At 43.4% G+C, this 23759-nt stretch overlaps 1 protein-coding gene across 3 annotated transcripts in view; it reads right to left on the bottom strand.

Moving 5' to 3' along the window:
- The window catches only part of CLUL1 (clusterin like 1), a 56983-nt gene extending 36322 nt beyond the window's left edge, over positions 1-20661 (bottom strand). The window contains exons 1-3 of one of the 3 annotated variants that reach the window (XM_017873543.1): positions 20529-20661; positions 8777-8898; positions 1984-2106 (exon numbers count right to left, since the gene is read on the bottom strand). Coding sequence is in view for 1 of the 3 variants with exons in the window: in XM_017873542.1 (XP_017729031.1) it covers positions 20529-20539 (11 nt within the window). In the remaining 2 variants the exon portion in view is untranslated. Of the gene's footprint in view, positions 1-1983; positions 2107-8776; positions 8899-20528 lie in introns of those variants that run through there. The other 2 variants (XM_017873542.1, XM_017873545.1) reach the window with 2 other exon arrangements.
- Positions 20662-23759: the final 3098 nt, after the last annotated feature.

Here is a 23759-nt window from a genome sequence, read left to right as displayed (position 1 = left end):
TGGATTACAAAATATTATACATAGCAGTTTGATAATTAAGGAGATTTAGAAGCAAAGTCATCTTAATTAAGAAAGATGGCAACAAGATGCATGTGGTATCAACTGGAAAATAGAGGAATCAGATGGATTTCAAAATGTCAAGTTTATTGTTGCTAAGTTCAGGCTTGGACAGAGCATCTTAGATGCATGACCATAGTGGTCTTGCTAATATCTCACCCTTAAGTTAGACTTGCCCATCCTGCCACTGGCATAGCCAGACAACCTTTGGGCTTCCGACTGGGACATTTGGCCCAGAGCAGACTAGGAAGCCTGTATACTACTCAGGTTGTGTCTTACATAGAACCAGCTCCAGGATACAAGGACAGTGGTCCTTGCAGTTATGTAACCCAGGAGAGCATGTGTCCCGTAGACACTAGCTAGGATTTGCTGTCTTGCACCAGTAAGGTCCAAAAAAGACAGAAAGAGGGCAAATCTCTAACAAGTTCTCCTCAACTGACAACCACAAACTAAGAACATGAACCAAATAACACTCTGCTTTTCAGGGTGAGAACTGGGAGAGTGAGAGGCCAGGCGGGTTAGCCTGATAGAAGTCCTCCCACAGTCTCAAGAGGCAGTCCTCCTCCTCTGGCCCATTGAAGAAAGGTTGAGGAGAATATGCATAAGAGAAGTAAAATAAAAGATAAAGATCTGAATAAATTATCCACATAGAATATAATAGCAGCTAATGTCATCAGACTTATCCTTCCTTCCCTTCCTCTCTTCTTTTTCCTTCCTTCCTTCCTTCCTTCCTTCCCTCCTTCCTTCCCTCCCTCTCCCCTTCTTTCCTTCCTTCCTTCCCTCCCTCCCTCTTTCTTTCCTTCCTTCCTTCCCTTCCTCCCTCCCTTTTACTTCATTCCTTCCCTCCCTCCCTCCCTCCCTCCCTCCCTTCCTTCCTTCCTTCCTCCCTCCCTTCCTTTCTCCCTTCCTTTTTTCCTTATGTCCATTTATTCAGTCATTCATTTAATAAACTTAAAGAAGATGATTCACAATAATAAGCAAAATTTTAGATGCGGAATGTAAATCCTCAATTTAAAATTTCCCCCTTTGCAGACAAAGGTTGGCTAACTCACTTGCTCAAAAGAAATGATGGACATAAAGATCACTAACTTAAGGGGTCAAGTTTCATTAACCTCCTTGCCACACGGTTGTCTCATGGTCCTATCCACTTGGACCTCATCGTCCTCTCATAAAAAATGTGATTATTGAAAGAAATATTTCCAACTGTTACTCCCAGCTCTGAAGTTCTGTAATTATTAGTCACATATTCTCCCCAAGCTTCCACATAGCTGGAATGTACGAAATGATTTGACGTGACCTGTAAAATGAAGAATTACAGCTACTTTATCTCTCTTAGAGATTGCTGAGCAGGTCAAATTAGTTATTATAAATGAAAATGTTTTATTGAGCCACATAGAGTGCAATGTCATTGGAAGGTAGAACAATAACCTTTTTAAAAAATTCAGTCTAGGCCAGGCACAATGGCTCAGGCCTGTAGTCCCAGCATTTTGGGAGGCTGAGGCAGGCAGATCACTTGGGTTAGGAGTTTGAGACCAGCCTGGTCAACACGGTGAAACCCCATCTCTACTAAAAATACAAAAATTAGCTGGGGGTGGTGGCAGGTGCCTGTAATCCTGGCTACTCGGGAGGCTGAGACAGGAGGATTGCTTAAACCCAGGAGGCAGAGGTTTCCGTGAGCTGAGATCGCATCACTGCTCTCCACCCTGGGCAACAGAGTGAGACTCTGTCTCAAAAAAAAAAAAAATTTCAGACTAAACTAAAATTATTGCCGGGTGCGGTGGCTCATGCCTGTAATCCCAGCACTTTGGGAGGCTGAGGAGGGCGGATCACTTGGGTCAGGAGTTCGAGACCAGCCTGGCCAACATGGTGAAACCCTGTCTTTACTAAAAACACAAAAATTAGTGGGGTGTGCGTGGTGGCACGTACCTGTAGTCCCAGCTACTCTTTAGGCTGAGGCAGGAGAATCGCTTGAACCTGGGAGGTGGAGGTTGCAATGAGCTGAGATCACAGCAGTGCACTCCAGCCTGGGCAACAAGAGCAAGACTCCATCTCAATAAAATAAAATAAAATAATTGTTTTAGTTTCATATAACATAAGTAGCAAAAGTAGGCATTGAATCTAGACTTCAGACTCCTTCATGAAAAAGGTCTAGTTTGAATACAAAATGAGAAAATTATATTCCACTTAACCATCATCATGAAGCCAGAATTTATCTGTTTGGACCAGCACTATACAAATTTAATTATTGATTAGGATGTACATTTAAAATCAAGTACATTTAAAATTTCCATTATACCGAGAATAGTGCTTCTCTTGCTTCCAGCACATTCAACCCTTGGAATAGTTTATTCAACAAATGTATCGGGTACTCATTACATTCTGCACCGTGCATACAGCAGTCTCTGTATTATAGGTGCTCACGCTGCGTTCCAAAGGGAGGGAAATGGACAACATGCAAATAAATACAGAAGCCAGAATGTATAAAAGCATGACAACTGTTATAAAGAAAATTAAATGGGAATAATGGGATAGTGAGTAACTTAGAAGGGGAGGGGCTACTTGAGGATAGGTGGCCAAGGAAGGCCTCTTTGAGGAGGAGACTTCTAATACAATCCCTGAAAGTAGAACCAGCTACACAATTTTCAGGGCCCAGTGCAAAATGAAAATATGGACCCCGTGTTCAAAGAGTATTAAGAATTTCAAGATGGCAACAATAGATCCAAACCAAATACAGATCCCTTCTGAGCGAGGGGTGCACATGGCACATGTGTGAAGCCGGCTGGCCTGAAAGACAAGCAGCATGCCTCTTCTGAGATCTGAGAGCAAGTGCAGGAGGAGTGGGAACAAACTTGGCCAAGTGTGGCACAGTGTGGTGACAGAAGAAGTGTGATATTAGCTGGAGATCAGAAATGTGCATATCCTATAAGTAGGGCAGTGTAAGAAGTCAGAAATACATATATTTTTTGAAGAAAGACTGCGTAATTGTAGAGGATTTCCCAAAGGGCAACGATAATGTACTGGTTTTATTTTATTATTATTATTTTTGGTTTTATTTATTTATTTATTTTTTGAGGTGGAGTCTCGCTCTGTCGCCCAGGCTGGAGTGCAGTGGCGCGATCTCGGCTCACTGCAAGCTCCACCTCTCAGGTTCACGCCATTCTCCTGCCTCAGCCTCCCGAGTAGCTGGGACTACAGGAGCCCACCACCTCGCCCAGATAATTTTTTGTATTTTTAGTGAAGATGGGGTTTCACCATGTTAGCCAGGATGGTCTTGATCTCCTGACCTCTTGATCCGCCCGCCTTGGCCTCCCAAAGTGCTGGGATTACAGGTGTGAGCCACCACGCCCAGCCAATGTACTAGTTTTAAAAGGCCACTGTTGCTGTCCTGAGAAGAATGGAAAGCAAGGTAGAAGGGAAGCCAGTTAGGAAACTGTTTTAATCGCCAGGAAAGAGATAATGGTGGCTTTTTGGAGAGTGAGAAGTGGTGAGATTTGGGACTTATTTTGGAGACGGGACTGGACTGTGAGGTGAGGGGAAGTCAGAATCAAGGGTGGCTGCTGGATTCTTGACTTGAGCTTTGGATGGGGGATGCCATTTTCTGAGATGAGGAAGGCTAGGGCAGAGTGTAGTGGGGGCCATTGGCTGGCACGGGCCTTTCCTCATGCTCCAGGAACCCTCTACCCAGCCCACCAGGGTCTAACTCTCACTACCAACAAGAATTTTTGTAGCTAAAGTCATCAAGAAGCCAATGATGACCAAATCCACTGGTGACTCTCTATCCTCTTTCTTACTTTTCGTCCTTGTGGAATTGGATGAGCAACTGATTTTAAAGCATCTCTTTTTGTGTAAATGATGCCATTAGCTCTTGGTCCTCCTCTTAACTCTCCAACTTCTTTTATTTATAGCAGGATGTGGTTACCTTTCTCCTAATTTTTAAATTTATTAAAAAATTTTTTTTTCCCTAGAAACAGGTCTTGATATGTTGCCCAGGCTAGAGTGCAGTGGTTATTCACAGGCATAATCATAGCGCTCTATAGTCTCAAACTCCTGGGCTCAAGTGATCCTCCTGCCTCAGCCTCCTGAGTAGCTGAGATGACACGCTGGAGCCACCACGCCTGAGCCCTCCTAATCTTTTTATTTCTACCCCCTTCTCACTGGCAAAACAGGATGGGTTCTTCATCCTCTCAATCTTCTTTATCTTATCCATTCCAATCTGCCACAGAGAGAGGGTCTTTAAGGATAATAGTGAAGCCCAATTGTGCTATGAGAGGCAATCTGTACTGGTAAAAAAAAAAAAAAAAAAAAAAAAAAGGTGGGGGGGAGGGTTATCTTGTAGGTGCTCTACTCTGAAAGATGCGAAGGTGCAGGCAAGCTGTAATAGGTGGCACAGGGCTCTCCCTGTGCTGGGCTGAGCCAGGGCCCCGGGGGGAAGGGGAGTAGGAAAGGAAAGTGTGAGGGAGACCAGGAGGAAGGAAGCAAGGAGCATGGGAAGTGGACTTGGGATCGGCCAGAAGGTGATCTGAGAGGAGCAGCCAAGACGTGGGACAGGAGCCTCAGAATTCCAGGCAAATTATTGATTAGCTGCTGGTAAGAGTGGGCTGGGTTTTTATGCCCACCCAACCCACAGTGGGCTCCAGCAGCCAGGTTATGAATTCATCTCTTTTTTTAATGTTTAGTTTTAATTTTTTTAGAGGCAAGGTCTCACCATATTTTCCAGGCTGGTCTCGAACTCCTCTACTCAAGGGATCCTCCCACCTAGGCCTCTCAAGGTATGGGGATTACAGGCATGAGCCACCTCCCCCAGCCTTGGATTCATCTCTGTTATGGTATTTGCTGAGTGTCTACTACGTACTATGTGTCAGGCTCTGGTGTCAGACACATGACGCCTGCTGAGTCTCATTCCTGACCCTTCTTCCTCTGTCCTCCGTCAGATGTTTTCTCTTCCCTGGGGCTTTGTCCTGGGTACTCTTATTTCTACTGCCTGGAACTCTCTTTCAGTGAACTTACCTAGAACCACAGACAGGTAAAGGCAAACTTCTACCGGCTCTCTCTCTGTCGGCACAGCCCTCAGGGACTTCAGTTTCAACGGTTCCTAACCCAGCTTTTTCCCCTCAAGCTCGCCCTGCCATATCTCGCTGTCACCGGATCCAGACATTTGGGAATCATCCCAGACTTCTCTCTCTCCTTCAATCCAGTGGCCAATCCAATTGACCGCCAGATGTATTGCATCTGGACCCATGCCGTATAAAGGCCTACATGAGTCAATAGCCCTAGAAGTGCTGCACTTTATTTTTGAGTAAGCTAAAGCAAATAGAAATCGGTAGACTAAACAAGCAAAATCATACATAATTAAAATCAAGTTTTCTTTAAATTCTGGCCACATTATTATGACCTTTGCAAATGTGTTTTACTTTGGTTCTTGATCTCCATGACAGCAGGATGGGTAAAATACCGAAAGTAGTTGATGATAACATAGAGGAATGAATCATTCTAACCATTGTACAGTAACATTTAAGTCTCATCCTCTAATCCGTAATTGGCTAAGTTGTTCCAAGTCCAAATTAATTAAGGAAATACAAACAGGAGCATATATATAGTATCAGAATATCTCACTTGTTTTGTTAAGTTTGTCCTGAGCAAATCAGATTTTCTTTTCAACTTGAACTGACCTAATGCAAAATCCAAAATCCAAAATGCTCCAAAATCTAACTTTTTTTTGAGACAGAGTCAAGCTTTGTCACCCAGGCTGGAGTGCAATGGAGTGATCTCTGCTATCACTACAAACTCTGCCTCCCAGGTTCAAGAAATTCTCCTGCCTCAGCCTCCCTAGTAGATGGGATTACAAGCGTGCACCATCACACCAGGCTAATTTTTTTATTTTTAGTAGAGACAGGATTTCACCATGTTGGCCAGGCTGGTTTCGAACTCCTGACCTCAAATGATCCACCTGCCTTGGCCTCCTAAAGTGCTGGGATTGCAGGCATGAGCCACTGTGCCTGGCCAATCTAACTTTTTAAGCACAGAGAGACAAGTAGAAAATTCCACACTTAACCTCATGTGATGGGGTCGCAGTCAGGATACAGGCACATAATACACAATTTATTCAGTGTTCCCCAAGGGAAAAAAGGACCCTCTCAGCTCCCTTCTGCTGCAATATAACTTTTCTGAGCATGCCAGATATATATGTCATTTTTTAACTAAGTGCTTATGTGTGAGTAAGTGTAAGAAAATGATTGCTTATCAGTAGCGTATCAGTTCGGAATGAGGAATGATGGTGACACCAGACAACTACAGACTGTCCTTGTGGATGGCTGAGACAGGGACACCTTGCTTTCTGATGGTTCGATGTATACCAACATTCTTTTATGTGCAAAATTATTTAAAATATTGTGTAAATTTACCTTCAGCCTATGTGTATAAGGTGTATATGAAACATAAATGAATTTTGTGTTTAGACGTAGATTCTATCCCCAAGATATCTCACTGTGTATATGCAAATATTTCAAAATCCCAAAACATCCAGAACCTGAAACACTTTGGCGTCAAGCATATCAGATAAGGAATACTCATTCTATATACGGAAAAAAGAATCCTTGTGTGCTGACTCTGTGGATTATTGGAAGATAAAGACAATAGATTTAGATTATTATAATGGTCAAGTAAATTATATGCATATCTTATAAATAGATCAACAGGCCTTATGAAAACTCTTTGGTTATTGCCAGATTTTTATCTAAAAGGCAGTGAGAGATCCAGGCCATTATCTGCCATGCTTGAAAAAACTTTATTTATTATTTGTTTGTTTGTTTAGAGACAGAGTCTCACTCTGTTGCCCAGGCTGGAGTGTAGTGGTGAGATCATGGTTGACTGCAGCCTCGACCTCCTGGCCTCAAGTGACCCTCCCACCTCAGCCTCCCAAAGCACTTAGACTACAGGCATGAGCCACTGCACCTGGTTGACAAAGCTTTAATATTGAACCACTTGTTAGCCAAAATGTCACAGAAGTTGTGAATTAATATGACTTCTCTTATAGTAGGTGAAAGTGAATAATTTTTAAAATTATGTGTCTGCATTAAAAAACAAAACAAACACCTTCCTAATCACCAAGATCAGATAACACCTAGGGGATTTTTTGGCCTGTCCATTTGTCAGGGTCCTGGAATAAAACAGAATTATTCTCACTGGGGTAAGGGGATGAAACAATGATTCTGGAGCTCAGTGAGAGCTAGAGCTGGGACCGTGGTTGCCTTGTGGGAGCAGTAGCCTTCAAGGGGAACCCAGGAAACCAGCAGACTGAGACCTGGTGATGCCAACTCAGGGTCAACCTCGCAAGGGCACAGAGCAAGACAGAGAAGTGAGAGCACAGGCAGGCACAAACAGAGCACCCAGCACAACCTCACTCTGCTTTGGTCTGGCACGCATCTGACGGTTCCATGATGGTCCCTACCACTTTTTAGGTGGAGGGACTGCAGTTCATCCTTCTGCACTGTGCAGCTGATAGCTGCTCAGATACATACACAATTTTGAGGACTATATATAACTGTTGACTTTTATTTTTTACCCAAGATCCTAATTAATTACTATAAAGAGGCAATTGGGTGAAGTGCACAAATGGCACAGAAGAAGTTTTAGAGCCAGGGGTGGTGGTGTGTGCCTGTAATGTTATCCCAGCTACTCAAGGAGGCTAAGGTGGGAGGATCACTTAACAGGAGGAGTGGAGACCAGCCTGGGCAATATAGCAAGACCCCAATTTCTTGAAAAATTTTTAAAAGACTGGGCACAGTAGTTCACTCCTATAATCCCAGCACTTTGGGATGCCAATGTGGGAGGATCACTGGAGCCCAGGAGTTTGAGACCAGCCTGGACACCAGGGTGAGACCCCATCTCTACAAAAAAATTTAGGCCGGGCGTGGTGGCTCAAGCCTGTAATCCCAGCACTTTGGGAGGCCGAGACGGGCGGATCACGAGGTCAGGAGATCGAGACCATCCTGGCCAACATGGTGAAACCCCGTCTCTACTAAATATACAAAAAATTAGCCGGGCAATGTGGCGGGCGTCTGTAGTCCCAGCTACTCGGGAGGCTGAGGCAGGAGAATGGCGTAAACCCGGGAGGCGGAGCTTGCAGTGAGCCAAGATCGCGCCACTGCACTCCAGCCTGGGTGACAGAGCAAGACTCCGTCTCAATAAAATTTAAAAAAAAAAAAATTTTTTTTTAAATTAGCTGGGTGGTGGCATGCAACTGTAGTACCAGCTAATCAGGAGGCTAAGGTGGGAGGATCACTGGAACCCAGGAGATCAAGGCTGCAGTGAGTCATGATTGCACCACTGCACTCCAGCCTGGGCAACAGAGCTAGTCCTTGTCTAAAAAAATTTTTTAAATAAAATAGGCTGGGCATAGTGGCTCATGCCTGTAATCCCAGCACTTTGGGAGGCCACGGTGGGTGGATCATTTGAGGTCAGGAGATCAAGACCTGCCTGGCCCACATGGTGAAACTGCGTCTCTACTAAAAATACAAAAATTAGCTGGATGTAGGTGGTGCAAGCCTATAATCCCAGCTAGTAGGGAGGCTGAGGCAGGAGAAGCGCTTGAATTCAGGAGGCAGAGGTTGCAGTGACCTGAGATAGTGTCACTACACTCTGGCCTGGGTGACAGAGCTAGACTCTGTCTCAAAATAAATAAATAAATAAGTAAAATATAGACGGGTATAGCGGTGCATGCCTATAGTCCCAGATCCTCGTGGGACTGAGGTGGGAGGGTCACTTGAACCCAGGAACTTGAGACTTCAGTGAGCTATGAACATGTCACTGAACTCCAGCCTGGCAATGGAGAGGGACGTGACTCTAAAGAAAAGAAAAGAAAAGAAACAGAAGTTTTAGGAAGCCTACTAAAATTATTGCACATATTCTATGAACACTGCAAAGTAGCGAGCACTGAGGGTGAACTGGCCTTGCCTGGTGGGGGGTGCTCGTGGGGGAAGGTTAAAGAGAGATGCCCAAGAACATTCCTGCTCTGAACACTCTGGGAGAATCATATCTCACATTTATTTTTGTTTGTGTGTATATGTTTGTTGTTTTATGTTTTATTATATAATCCTCTTTTTCTTTTATTCTCCAAGTCTTTGATAAAATCTCTTTCATTTGAGAAGACTCTAATAGCCTTCTGACTACATCAAAAGAAGCCGGTGGTTGATCTGGGGTGAGCCCTCGGTGAGAAAACCAGGCTTGATTACTGGGAGACTGACTCATGTTTTGGCTTCTCCTGACCAGGGGTGAGGACAAGGAAGATGGGGTGGGAATGAGAGCTTGGAGGACGGCCAGAGTCTCAGAGCTGTGGGTCCTGGTACTTTGCAAAGAAATGTCATGAAGAAAGCACTCTGATTTGAGGGGAAGCTGGACTTCCATGTTGTGGATGATGGGCTGGTCCTAAGAGGGAGGTGGCCAGTAGGTTCCCTCAGAGAAAGGTTGGTGACAAGGAAAATTGTTTCCTGCCCTGTGCTGTTTTCCTCCTACAGTCGATGGTGGGGAGTTAGGAGTCAGGCTGTGCACACCCTGGGGACAGGGGATTGGGGGACTGTGGCTGTCCTTCTTCCTGTTGTGGGTCTGCACTGTGGTGGCAGCGTTGTTCCAAGAGAGGACCCGGACTTAGGAGCATGAGGAAGCAGTTCCCAGCCAGAGGTGCTAGATACCATCTGGGGAAGGGGTGTTCTTCCTGCCACCCATAGGGGAGGACTTGAATATTCTTATTTGGTATATTCTTAAATATTCTTCCAGAGTGATCTTGGAAGGCAGAAAAACTAAGGAACATCTGAGTAACGTGTAAATTCATTAAAACATAGAATAAAAAAGAAAAGAAAAAACTACTATACTGGGTCCAGGTGTGGTGGCTCACGCCTGCAATCCCAGCACTTTGGGATACTGAGCGGGGTGGATTGCTTGAGGCTGGCATTCAGGCAACATGGCAAAATCCCATCTCTACAAAAAATACAAAAGTTATCTGGGCATGGTGGTGTGCGCTTGTAGTCCCAGCCACTCAGAGGCTGAGTTGGGAGTATGGCTTGAGCCTGGTAGGCGGAGGTTGTAGGGAGCCAAGATCGTACCACTACACTCCAGTCTGGGTGACAGCAGAAGACCCTTTCTCAAAAATAAAATTAACAACAACAAAAAACCCACTATACTGGAATTACTCTAAAGTAGATGATACAAAATACCATGCATTTTCCTGATATGTATCCTTTATCATTTTCTTTTTTCTGTTTTTTTTTTTTTTGAGACAGGGTCTCATTCTGTCACCTAGGATTTCCCACCTTAACTTCCTAAGTAGCTGGGACTACAGGCATGGGCCACCACACCTGGCTAATTTTTGTGTTTTTTATAGACAGAGGGTTATACTATATATTGCCCAGGCTGGTCTCAAACTCCTGGGCTCAAGCGATCCACCCACCTAGGCGTCCCAAAGTGCTGGGATTACAGCGTGAGCCACCGCGCCCTGCCTCATTTTCATTTTTGACACTTTCCATGACTGTATAGAATGTTCTTTCTTCAAATTAAAAGTAATTTAAAAACTATTTGAGGAATGCCATGATACAATAATGCTTAATAGTAATAGCACATTTTAGGCTAGGAGCCCAAACAACTAAAAAAACAGAATTTTTAGAACAGCAATATCTTTTAAAATGTCAAATCAAAACAAACACCATTTTAAGTTTACTTAAATATTTAAAATGATTGTACTGAGAACCATTGTCTGTATGTCTTTATTATTGTTGAAAGGAGTTAGCCAGCTTACTTTAGGCAGAAAGTAAGGGAAGGGTCCCCGGAGAACCTCCAACCCATGTTTTGTGCAGATAAGGGAGCGTGCACAGGGGGCTTGCCTAAACATGTCCCTAGCGGATGAAGGGCCCACATATGCACTGGGGGAGTGCAGTGGAGCCACCAGGAATTCATGCCTTATACAAACAGGAAACTCAGCCCCATCAGCTTTTATATAGGAGCTCTTGTATTCAATTACGAAGGGGCAACCGGCAACCTGCTTTCAGGACCCCACTCTTTCCCGAGAGCTTCCCTTTTTGCTTAATAAATTCTATGCCACTCATTCTCCGATGTCCGCGTACCTATTTCTTCCTGGGCATAAGACAAGAACACAGACCCAACTGAGCTGAGGAGCAAAAAATCCTGCATCACTGTTGTCAAGTTTTACTTTAGATTTTAAGTTGGTAGTTTATGTTAAATTATTGTTTTCATTTGAAAAGGAGATTATTTGGTTATTAATAAAGTGTATGTATATATAGAAATATATGTATGAAACAAAATAAACTATTTTTTGCTAGTAGTGGTACTTGCTGGCTGCACATTGCATTGAGGGCTACTTTTTACTGCTTTTGCCACCCTTCATCCCACATAACTGATCACTAAATCCTATCCATTCTATTCCATTCATTCATACAAAAAGTATTCATTGTATATGAATGTTCATAGCAACTTTGTTCATAATAGCCCCAAACTGGAAACTTGGAAACCACCCAAATGTCCTTTAATGGGTTGAATGGGATGAATAAATTCTAGTACATCCAAGCCATGGAATACTACTCAGTAATTAGAAGGAGTGAAATATTGATACACACAACTCAGATGAACTTCAAAGAAATTATGAATGAATAAAAGCTCTTGGGAGTGGTGGTTCATGCCTGTACTCCCAGCATTTTGGGAGGCCAAGGCGGTTGGATCACTTGAGCCCAGGGGTTCTAGACTAGCCTGGGCAACATGGTGAAACCCCATCATTACAAAAATACAAAAAATTAGCCAGGCGAGGTGGCGCGTGTCCGTAGTCCCAGCTACTCAGGAGGCTGGGGTGGGAGAATCACCTGAGTCCAGGAGATAGAGGCTGCAATGAGCTAAGATCATGACACTGCACTCCAGCCTGGGTGACAGAGTGAGATCCTGTCTTGCTCTGTCACCAGTCCCAAAAAATACATACTGCACATACCCATCTATAAAACATTTGTGAAACAGAATAATTATAGAGATGAACAGATTAGTTGTTCCCAGGGGTTAATGATGGGGGGATGGGTGTGGCTATAAGGAGGTAACACTAGAAAGTCTTCTGCTAATGGCTTGAATATCTTCATTGTGGTAGCAAAGCTTCACATGTGATAAAATTACACAGAGCTCTGCACACACACACACACACACACACACGAGTGCATCTAATAACTGGTGAAATCTGAATAAGCTCTATGGGTTGTAGCAATGTCATTTGATTGTTTTTGATATTTTAATATAGTTGCATAAGATGTTAATGGTGAAGGAGGCTGGGTAAAGGCTGCATTGTTGTTTCCTATGCATTTCTTTGCAACCTCCTGTGAATCTATAATTATTTCAAAAAAATTTTTTTAAGTATTTAGGAATTGTCTACATTGTGCTGTGCATTTTCTTTCTTTATATTTGTTCCCTCTTTTACCTCCCTTCTGTTGCCCTGTGTTTAGGCCCTTCCCACCTCTCTCTGACTTGTCTATTCTGTTTCAAATGTATCTTCCACGCTCCTATCAGATGGATCTTTTAAACTAATGCTTTTTTTTTTTTTTTTTTTTGAAACGGAGTCTTGCTCTGTCGCCCAGTCTGGAGTGCAGTGGCGCGATCTCGGCTCACTGCAAGCTCCGCCTCCCAGGTTCACACCATTCTCCTGCCTCAGCCTCCCGAGTAGCTGGGACTACAGGTGCCCGCCACCACGCCTGGCTAATTTTTTGTATTTTTAGTAGAGACGGGGTTTCACCGTGTTAGTCAGGATGTCAGGATGATCTCGATCTCCTGACCTCGTGATCCATCCGTCTCGGCCTCCCAAAGTGACGAGATTACAGGCCTGAGGCACCGCGCCCCGCCCTAAACTAATGCTTCTTAAACTCTACCATACAAATGGGCCACCTGGGATCTTGTTACAGTGCAAGTTCTGATTCGGTTTGTCTTGGGGACTTGGGATTCTGCATTTCTAACAAGTTCCCAGCTGATGCCAATATGGCTGGTCCTGGATCATACTTTGAGTAGCAAGGATCTTAAGTAATTTTCTTTCATGGTATACCCATATTTAAATCCATCTAGTTGATTCTCATTGTTCACAGAATAAAGTTCAGTCAGAGCATGTACCTCTTTGCTCAAAAGTCTCTAATGACACCCCAGTGACCCTCAGAATAAAATCCAAATGCTTTACAATGACCTATAAGGTCCTGCAAGACCTTCCCCACCCTGAAACTCTCTGACCCCAGCTCCTATCACTCTCTCCTTTTCCACTCCATCTCTAGCTTCACTGGCCTTACTGATGTCAGGATCATGTCCCAGGTATAGTCTTGCCATGGGACCTTTGCACTGGTGATCCCTCTGTCTGGAATGCTCTTCCTCCAGAAATCCACATTCTTAACTCCCTAAATTCCCTCAATTGTATGCACAAATTTCCTTCTCAATGTGGCCTTTCCAATGAGGCCTATTCCGTTTTTTTTTTTTTTTTTTTTTTTTGAGACGGAGTCTCACTCTGTCGCCCAGGCTGGAGTGCAGTGGCGCAATCTCGGCTTACTGCAAGCTCCGCCTCCCGGGTTCACGCCATTCTCCTGCCTCAGCCTCCTGAGTAGCTGGGACTACAGGCACCTGCCACCACACCCGGCTAATTTTTTGTATTTTTAGTAGAGACGGTGTTTCACTGTGGTCTCCATCTCCTGACCTTCTGATCCACCCGCCTCGGCCTCCCAAAGTGCTGGGATTACAGGCGTGAGCCACCGCGCCAGCCTCTATTCCCCTTTTTAATGGCAACCTACTACCCTCCCAACTCATTCCTGACCTTCCTTACTCTCTCTACTTTTTCTTTTACCAAACACTTAGCACTTTCTAACATGCTTTGTAATTTATTTATATGTTGTACCTATTGCTTATGTTTTTATTTTATTTTATTTTATTGAGACGGAGTCTTACTCTTTTACCCGACTAGAGTACAGTGCAGTGATCTTGGCTCACTGCAACCTCCCCTTCCCGGGTTCAAGGGATTCTCCTGCCTCAGCCTCCCAAGTAGCTGGGACTACAGGTGCCCACCACCGCACGCAGTTAATTTTTGTATTTTTAGTAGAGACAGGGTTTCACCATGTTGGCCAGGCTGGTTTCAAACTCCTGACCTCAGGTGATCTGCCCACCTCGGCCTCCCAAAGTGTTAGGATTACAGGAATGAGCCACCAAGCCTGGCCTTCTACTGCTTATTGTTCACGTTTTCCTAAGGATAGGAATCTTTGTTTTGTTGTTTAGTGAATCTCAAGTGGCTAGATGGTGTCTCTACGTGATTGTGGGTGTGAATAATGATCAAAACTGCTTACCATACATACATGAGAGAGATGGACCCTGGCCTATCTCTCCACACTATCTCCCACTGCTTTGTCCCATATACTTTGTGTTCCAGATGTCCTAAACACTAACATTTGCATGAATGCACAATAGTTTATTTTCCCTCCTTGCTGTATATTGCTCCTTCTAGGTCTTTCTCCCATTTGTTTCTTATCCTTCAGTGTTCAACTCAAGATATATTTACTTATCTCTGTTATATGAGCACTCTTGATGGCGTGAAAATGCGCCATTTATTGCCCCATTCTACTTATGTATACCTCTATTATTACACTTCTCTTCCTCTATTTCAATAATTTGTTTTCCTATTGAATCAGGGTCTGCACAGGAAACAGAAGGCACACTCAGAGGAAATTATAAAAATAGTTTTATGAAGAAACTATTTTCAGAAGTGAGCATTTAAGGGAGTCTGTTATTGGATACAGGAACCCAGTGAGTGTCGGATCCTTGGAAGAGGTAACTGCAATTGCAGAGGAACCACCAGAGCTGCCACGCCAAAATGATGCCTCCCATTGACTGAACTCAATTAGAAGACACAGAGCAATGAGCCACAGTGATCCAGCCCCCCTCCCTGGAGGCAGGGAGAAGGGAAGAAAAAGGTGGAGAATAGATCTGGAGGAGAGGGGGAGAACAGAGACCAACTAAATCTCTGTAGTAAATGAAAGGTTCCTGAGGGCAGGACCAATTCTCTTTCATCCCTGTAGCCCCACACATAGCACAAGGTTTAGCCTAGAGTAAGTATTCAGTAAGTCCTTGTGAAAGCAAACTACAGTGTCAGAGCATGTATTGCATTTAACTTAGTATTTTAAGGAAGGGAGGCTGGAAGGCAAGCAAGTTGTTCATTAACTCTTAAAAATATTTTTTTTCTTTCATAGAGATGAGGTCTCACTTTGTTGCCCAAGTTGGTCTTGAGCTCCTGGCCTCAAGTGATCCTCCCACCTCAGCCTCCCGAAGTACTGGAATTCCACGCATGAACCACCATGCCTGACCCTGTCTGTTACCTATTTTGGCCAATTTTCATTTATGTTCACACAAGATTTTTTTATACTTTTCTTAGTATATCTAATTTATGTATTCATTTATTTATGTATTTATTTATTTTTTATTATTTTTATTTTTTGAGATGGAGTCTCACTCTGACACCCAGGCTGGAGTGCAATGGCAAGATCTTGTCTCACTGCAACCTCCGTCTCCTGGATTCAAGTGATTCTCTTGCTCAGCCTTCTGAGTAGCTGGGATTACACACATGCGCCCCCACATCCAGCTAATTGTTTTTGTTTTTGTTTTGAGATCGCATCTCACTCTGTTGCCAGGCTAGAGTGCAGTGGGGTGATCTGGGCTCACAGCAACCTCCCACTCCCTGGTTCAAGCGGTTCTCCTGCCTCAGCCTCCCGAGTACCTGGGGTTACAGGCACACGCCACCACGCCCAACTAATTTTTGTATTTTTAGTAGAGACAGGGCTTCACCATGTTGGCCAGGCTGGTCTCGAACTCCTGATCTCAGGTGATCCACCTGCCTCGGCCTCCCAAAGTGCTGGGATTATAGGCATGAGCCACCGTGCCCGGCCATTGTATCTAAGTTAGATGACAACAGCACAACAAGGACAGAATTCATTTTGATCATCCTATTTTGCTGAGTTCAGGCTAATATCTCCAGAAGTGACACAAACCTGGAAACAGAAATATCCATGTGGGGCTGTTGGCACAGGACACAAAGCATGAGAACCACAAAATATTTCAATCAGTGATGCTCGTCCATCAGTTGAACAATATTACCTCCAGAAAATGGCACACAGTAGGCAATTAATAAAAGCTTCTTGACTGTCTAGAGTCAGGTAAGCCAAGGACATTTTTGAGGCATGAAGTAATCCAGATATTTTAATGAGACAGATGAGGCCACTAGGTTGGTTGATCAACCGTCCCAGTTTGCCTGGGACTTTCCTGGTTTTGTCCCTCAGCCTGGGAAACCCTGAGTCCTGGGTAAACAGGGACAGTTAGTCACCCTATGATTACAGCCAATTTTTTAAAATGTAGATTTTTATTCCTTATGATATAGCTTCATTGAGAGGTAGCATTCAAAGATGATTAAGCCATTACAGCTCTTGGACAGTTATCTTGAGTTTGGTAAAACTTGGAACTGTCTCTAACTGGGATCTGGTGACTTCACTGATTATCCAGTTAAGAAATCCTAAGATAGGCCGGGTGCGGTGGCTCAAGCCTGTAATCCCAGCACTTTGGGAGGCTGAGACAGGGGGATCATGAGGTCAGGAGATCGAGACCATCCTGGCTAACACAGTGAAACCCTGTCTCTACTAAAAAAAATACAAAAAACTAGCCGGGCGAGGTGGCGGGCGCCTGTAGTCCCAGCTACTCGGGAGGCTGAGGCAGGAGAATGGCGTAAACCCGGGAGGCGGAGCTTGCAGTGAGCTAAGATCCAGCCACTGCACTCCAGCCTGGGCGACAGAGCAAGACTCTGTCTCAGAAAAAAAAAAAAAAGAAGTCCTAAGACAAACTTCACTGCTGGTATTCTATTAACCCCAATCCTTATAAAACTACTTAATCTATTAATTCCCCAGGTGTACAATCAAAACATACTCTAGCATATTTCTAGAAATAATAAGCCTCTCTTGCCACTGATTTCCTCAGGTTTCTGAGTGTATTTCCAAACACCTTGCCAGCCTTCTCTGTAAACTGCCAATCCCTTGTTCTAATATTCTGCAAGAGAAATATGCAGACACAACTATTGTACCACTGACCATTTCAAATCTCTGCATATGCTAAGCGAGAAAATGGTTGAGAACAATAGAAGACTTTTTGCAGTAAGTCCTTATCCTCAAACTTTTGGCTGAACTGTAGGAATCTGATATGCAATAAATGTCCTGGTCTTGAACCAGATAAACTCCTTTACAGTGAGAAACATCATACAGAGACTGATTTATGTGTTCTTTATGTCTGTCCAGGAAATATTTAGCCAGTATTTATAATGTATGAGAGATTTTAGGGGAAAAAAAGGCAAATGGATTGTTCGAATCTTGGTAGGAAAGGCTAATGCTACTGAAGCAAATAAAAAATAAAATCCAACTGCTGAATTCAGTCACAACATGCAAGTGATCATCCATCTAACAACAGTTCGCTTTTAGGAAGAATAGATAAACCAGTCACCAAAACTATCATCAGCCTATATGATGTGATATTAAAGGAAATAATTCAGTTCATACTTCGGGTTTAAATTATTATTAATTTTTTCTTTTCTTTTCATGAGATGGAGTCTCACTCTGTCGCCCAGGCTGGAGTGCAGTGGCGTGATCTTGGCTCACTGCAAGCTCCGCCTCCTGGGCTCACGCCATTTTCCTGCCTCAGCCTCCCAAGTAGCTGGGACTAGGAGCAGCTGGGACTACGAGTAGCTGGGACTACAGATGCCTGCCAACACGCCCGGCTAATTTTTTGTATTTTTAGTACAGACGGGTTTTCACCGTGTTAGCCAGGATGGTCTCGATCTCCTGACCTTGTGATCCGCCCGCCTCGGCCTCCCAAAGTACTGGGATTACAAGTGTGAGCCACCGCGCCCAGCCAATTATTATTAATTTTTATCTTTATGACAGTCATTGACATTTTGGGTAATAAAATAAATCTGGTGATAAAATAAATGATTAAGCAGTCTTAATCATTTGAAAATCAACTATTTCTAAAGTTTAAAAAAATTACCTAAATATTTAAAATCACCATCACCTGAAAAAGTTAATAATAATAGTGAAAGCTATCTTTATTAAGCATCTTCTACTGTCCCAGGCACCATATTAGAAGTTTTACATAGAGCCTCATTTAATCCTTTCAACCTGATGAGTATTACCAATCCTATTTCATAGATAAATAAGATAAGGATCAGAGAAGGTAAGTAATTTGCTCACTATCACAAACTGTTAAGGTAGACAACCAGCATTCTATCTAACCCAGGTCTCTGTTCTTTCCACAACATCACATCATTACCTTAAAAACAACAACAACAACAACAACAAACACTTAAAGACATGTAAAAATACTATGCTGGTAACTATATTACTTTGCTTCTATGTAATTTTATTTTGAGAATTAAGAATGAAATTAAATAAGAAACCTTATATGGCATTATAAAATCTACTATAATCATACCTTTTATGTATTGCAGAGGTATTTGTTTCTTTAGTGCTTGTTGAATGGTACTAGCTAATAATTGTACTCATTTCTCTAATTTGCTCACATATTTCAATCTCTGAAAAAGTTGCCAAAAGCTGTTAACAGAGAACAATGGACATATTTTTAAAGTTTACTAAATCAGAACAACATGGGCACATGCTAAAGATTAACTTGGAATCATTTACATATATGCCTTCTAAAAAAAAAAAGGTGGTGCTTTTCATAAGTGCAGAAAAAGGAATGTAACCTATTTCTTGCAAGGGCATTTGAGTGGATCTCCTATTCTCACACATGGCTTTGTTTTCAAATTCTTGAAAGTGCAGAAATTCTTTTAATTTAAAGGTGAGCCCATGGAAAATCTGGACCAGCTGTAGAAAACCATCCAAGAACTCAGTGCCACAGCCATTTTTTTGGTTGTGACACCAACCCCCGGGTGATCTGACCCTCTGCTCACCAGTGTTCTAAATTATCCAAGAGAGGTACTTCTGTTTCCACTGCTGCAAGCGAGATGCCTCCATGGAATTCATTGTCTCATTAGCTGATACTGCCTAGAGGATGTTAGAGAGGAACTCAGGCAGCCTTTAGACTCAAGAGAGAGACTCATGCTGTCGAAAGAAGGAAGACTCACAAAGGGTCTAAATTCAGTGCACTGGAGAGGAAGAGTTGGGAAACAGCCACATCTCACCGTGCTATTTGAGGAACCTGGAAAAACAGATCATCGTGACTTTCTTCAAGGTCATGCAGAGTTTAAGTGATTTTTACTGTCCCACATTCCAGCATGTCCTCTTCTATGAATTCATTTCCTATGGTAGTTCATCATTCTCTATTTACGGCATTTTTATTAGGTAACAGTATCTCATCTTTTCCCCATAATTATGCTGCCGCATATTTTTAGAAATTTTCCCACCCGCCATTGTCAGGGACTGAGGGGTTGCATGAATGTTGAGTTTGAAAATTCTGTTCTTGCATCAGACAGGTAAAAGTGGCCTTATTCATATTTCTGTTTTCAATGTCTGGAAAAAAGTCCCAGGGAGAGAAAAACAAGATAAAGCATCATGTTGTCCACTGGTAAAATCTGTACATGGAAAGTAGGCTAAGCTAGAGTAATCGGTTTAAGGTAGCAGTAAATAGTGTCTACAGCTCTTTACTTGGTTAACCTCAGTTAACCAGGACCTGGCAGAATGGGGATTGAAATCAGGGGGCTCATCCGCGGTTTCCTCAAATACTGATTTTATCAGGTTGGGCTGATAATTCCATAAACTGTCTGAGCATTGATCCTTGAATGTGATCGTTTTCAAAGTGATTCTTTTTCTGTTTGGGTTTGTTTATTTATTTTGAGACAGAATCTCACTGTGTTGTCCAGGCTAGGGTGCAGTGGTGCAATCTTGGCTCACTGCAACCTCTGCCTCCCGGGTTCAAGCCATTCTCCTGTCTCAGCCTCCCGAGTAGCTGGGATTACAAGCATGTACCACCACAATCGGGTAATTTTTGTATTTCACAATGCAGGCCAGGCTGGCCTCCAACTCCTGACCTCAAGTGATCGGACCGCCTTGGCCTCCCAAAGTGTTGAGATTACAGGCGTGAGCCACCACACCCGGCTCCGCTTAGATTTTGCCAGTGGTTTTGCAGGGATGGTGTGTCTCCCCGCCTCTACCTCCTCCTCTTCCTGGCTGTTTTGAAAAAGAGAAGAAATGGATTGGAACAGCCCAGGAGATTGCCTGAGTTTTGCTGGCAGCCTCTGAAGGAGCCCACAGTATTTCTACCTTCCCCGGCAAGAACACGGAGTGGCTTTGTTCTGCCCCCGCCGGAGGGGCCGGGCATCTGCGGAGCCCGGCCTTGGACTTGGGAGCGGCTTTCTCTGGCCCCTGGAGAAATGAGCAAGAGAGGCGAGGAGAGAAATTTGTGTCCTGAAGGATGTTGCTTCTCACCTGTCATTCATAAGACGCGCTCGAGTGCTGCCCCCTGGAGGCGTCTGTGCCACTGGCTGGAAGTCAGAGCCTGGGGCACAGGTGTCGGCAACCTCCAGAGTGGAAGCCAACCCCGCGGCCCGGGCCTGCAGGTGACACCGGTGGACGGGGCCTGCAGAGGACCTGCGAGTCTGGGCCTGAAGCAAGCAGAGGCCTCTCCACTCCAGCTGAACGGCGATGGTTGTCAGGAAGGAATATGGGCTCACTGTGGAAAGAACATTCAGTTTTTCAAAAGAAGCCAGAAATACGGATGCTAATGTGAAATTCCTGATTTTTCAAACTTGGCAACCTAACCCGGTTAAAAAAAAAAAAAAGAAAACACGCAAGGAAAAAAAAAAGCATTGCTGTGGCAGGACCACGAGTCATAGGTACAATGCGTTGTACACATTAGAAAGAGAACATCGCTCCGGGCAGATAAAGCGGGGGGCGGGGGAAAGTAGTGGGTGTTTATGTGCCGAGTCAAAGATGCCTATAAGCAGTTGCTCCCCTGCCTGACTGCTGGGCTTAATGCGAGGATCTTGGCTGGATGTCAGCCTCCTTGTGGGGATACTGACACAGCTGCAGCAGCCCTGAGACAGCCACCAAGCCGGCCTGCCCATGCCAGATTCTGTCCTTGGGCCCCAGGTTCACAAATTCTGGATGCTGGAACAGGTAACCAGAGGGCAGGAAAGCCAGTGCAACTTGCAAGTCTACCCTTGTTAAAGGGTCATACAATTGTAAAATTTCACACCCCCCATATCCCAAACATCCTCTCCATATTCCTGGATCGTGAATGTTGGCTCTGTAGGCATGTTTACTCTAGGCAATATTTTTCTGAGGTTATTGTACTCTATGTGTGAGAAAGATGCATTTATGTATCCACTTTACCTTTTGGGAGTACGTTTTACCCGTTGTTATTTTTAACATCTTCCCTTGATTGACCTACTTGTGTTGGATCTCTTTAAATTATTATTTTTTTAAATTTTATTTTATTTTATTTATTTTTTTTGAGATGGAGTCTCGCTCTGTCACCCAGGCTGGAGTGCAGTGGCCAGATCTCAGCTCACTGCAAGCTCCGCCTCCCAGGTTCACGCCATTCTCCTGCCTCAGGCTCCAGAGTAGCTGGGATTACAGGCGCTCGCCACCTTGCCCGGCTAGTTTTTTGTATTTTGTAGTAGAGACGGGGTTTCACCGTGTTAGCCAGAATGGTCTTGATCTCCTGACCTCGTGATCTGCCCACCTCGGCCTCCCAAAGTGCTGGGATTACAGGCGTGAGCCACCGCGCCTGGCTAAATTATTTTTAATTCTGAAAACGTCCTGACAAGGTAATATGATTCCCCTTATTTTACAGATAAAGACACTGAGGCTTGAGGAAGTAATTTTACCCCAGACCAGCTAGGAAATGACTGTGCAGAGGTTCAAACCCAGGTCTGTCTTCCTAGGAGGCTGATGACTTTGTTACTTCTGCCTGAGATGGCAAAGTCTGTGTCTTTTCTCCCTGATGTCACCTAATGAAGATCTATGCTGTCTGAGCACTTAATGCCTAAGAATCTTCCATTTGGTACCTTCTCTTTTCCCCTTTTTATGTCTTTATAAATGTAACAACAGTTCTTTTATATAGCAAAGCATGAATCTTTGTGGCACATAACTTTAAAAATAATAACATACCAGATGCACACATCCAAATGAGTGTGGGTTGCCTTGATGATTAGAGACTTATTCCAGTGATGCTGTTGCCAGTCACCGTCTTTCTTGTGCTTTTTTTTTTTTAGAAGTACCTTCAAAGCCAGTTTACAAACCATTCTAAGAAAGTAGCCTCCTCATTTAGGTGGCATTTACTGTTTTAAACCACAAATGAAAACAGCCAGCTTCCCCAGCCGCTCTTTTCATCAGATTTGACTACAAACAACTTCAGGCTAATTCAAAAAATGAAGCCCAGTCTCCATGGAGGAAGATTTGCCTCTGGAGAATGTTCAGAAGAATGTACTGGAGGCTTTCTTTGGTTGTCACCAAAATCGTAGTTCCAAAAATGTTCTGAGCCCAGTAGCACCATTGGTTATGTATGTGACCTTTGAAGGGGACACATTTATTGGACTGGGCAATTATCCCCTTAATTTACAGATAAATAAGGGTAAAATAATTTTTGAATCATTCCTGACAAGTTGGTTAAACTAAATGAAGAGTTAGGGTGGTGGATAGTATATTGGCTTTGAGCCTGGATATGGAGCCAGAATGGGTTCCAATATTTCCTTTACCACTTACTAGGTATGTAACATCGCACAAATTACTCAATCTCTCCATGCCTTAGTTCCCTGTCTTGTAAAATAAAGATAATAACGGAATATGTAGAAGCTCCTAGACAGTGCGTGGTACAGAATAAGTGCTATTTTAAGTGCTAATGTTAAAATCATATATGTCACTTTATAATACCATCTGTAATTATAGATATATTAGGCAAGATTCCTAACAAAGCAGACACATTTCCTATAAGTAGCCATCATCAACTAGAGTAATAACATGTTCTTATGTAGGAAAAGTAATTTTGTGTGGTTGCTAACATCAAAATGAAATCTGCAACTCTCTGTCAAAACACATCCCATTTCATTTTACATCATAGAGACTCATATTAAAGTGGAGTTGCCTGGTATGACATTACAATGTCAATAGCCTGAAATATCTGTTGCATTTTGGTAAAATATTCATCTAACCCATACCTCCATACCCTTAATGTCAGAACACAATCCTTAGGCAGGGCAGTCCATCTTTGGGCAGGTTTGGTTGTTGAAAAGGCTTCCTGAGACTAAGCTGAAGTATCTCTCCCTTATCATTCTCTCATAGAAACCCCTTGGAGCCCCAAAGAAAAAGTCCTGTTTCTTTGGAGGTCAGATGTCTCCAACTATTTTCTTTTCAGGAGAAACAGCCTTAGTTCCTTTAAACCATTTCTCTTTGGACACGGTTTTGTATCTTTTCACCCTATTTATCTTGCTGGTCTCAACAGACTTTGATTTCCCCAATTTCTCTGCAGATGTACTATCCAGAGGTGAGCATGGGCCTCCATATTATAGACATGGGTGTCCCTCCTCATTCAGTGAATTACACTTTCATGAATGTAGCCAAGGAGCACATTCATTTTATTTTATTTTAATTTTATTTTGACAGCAGACTGCACACTTACAAAGGTGCCAAGAGAAAAGAACCGGTAGCCAAGAATCC

The sequence above is a fragment of the Rhinopithecus bieti genome, unplaced genomic scaffold (genome assembly GCF_001698545.2).
Source record: "Rhinopithecus bieti isolate Rb0 unplaced genomic scaffold, ASM169854v2 scaffold_6946, whole genome shotgun sequence".
In the NCBI taxonomy this organism is placed as follows: domain Eukaryota; kingdom Metazoa; phylum Chordata; class Mammalia; order Primates; family Cercopithecidae; genus Rhinopithecus; species Rhinopithecus bieti.
The sequence above is the reverse complement of the archived record's forward strand: the minus strand, read 5'-3'. Positions and strand labels throughout refer to the sequence as shown.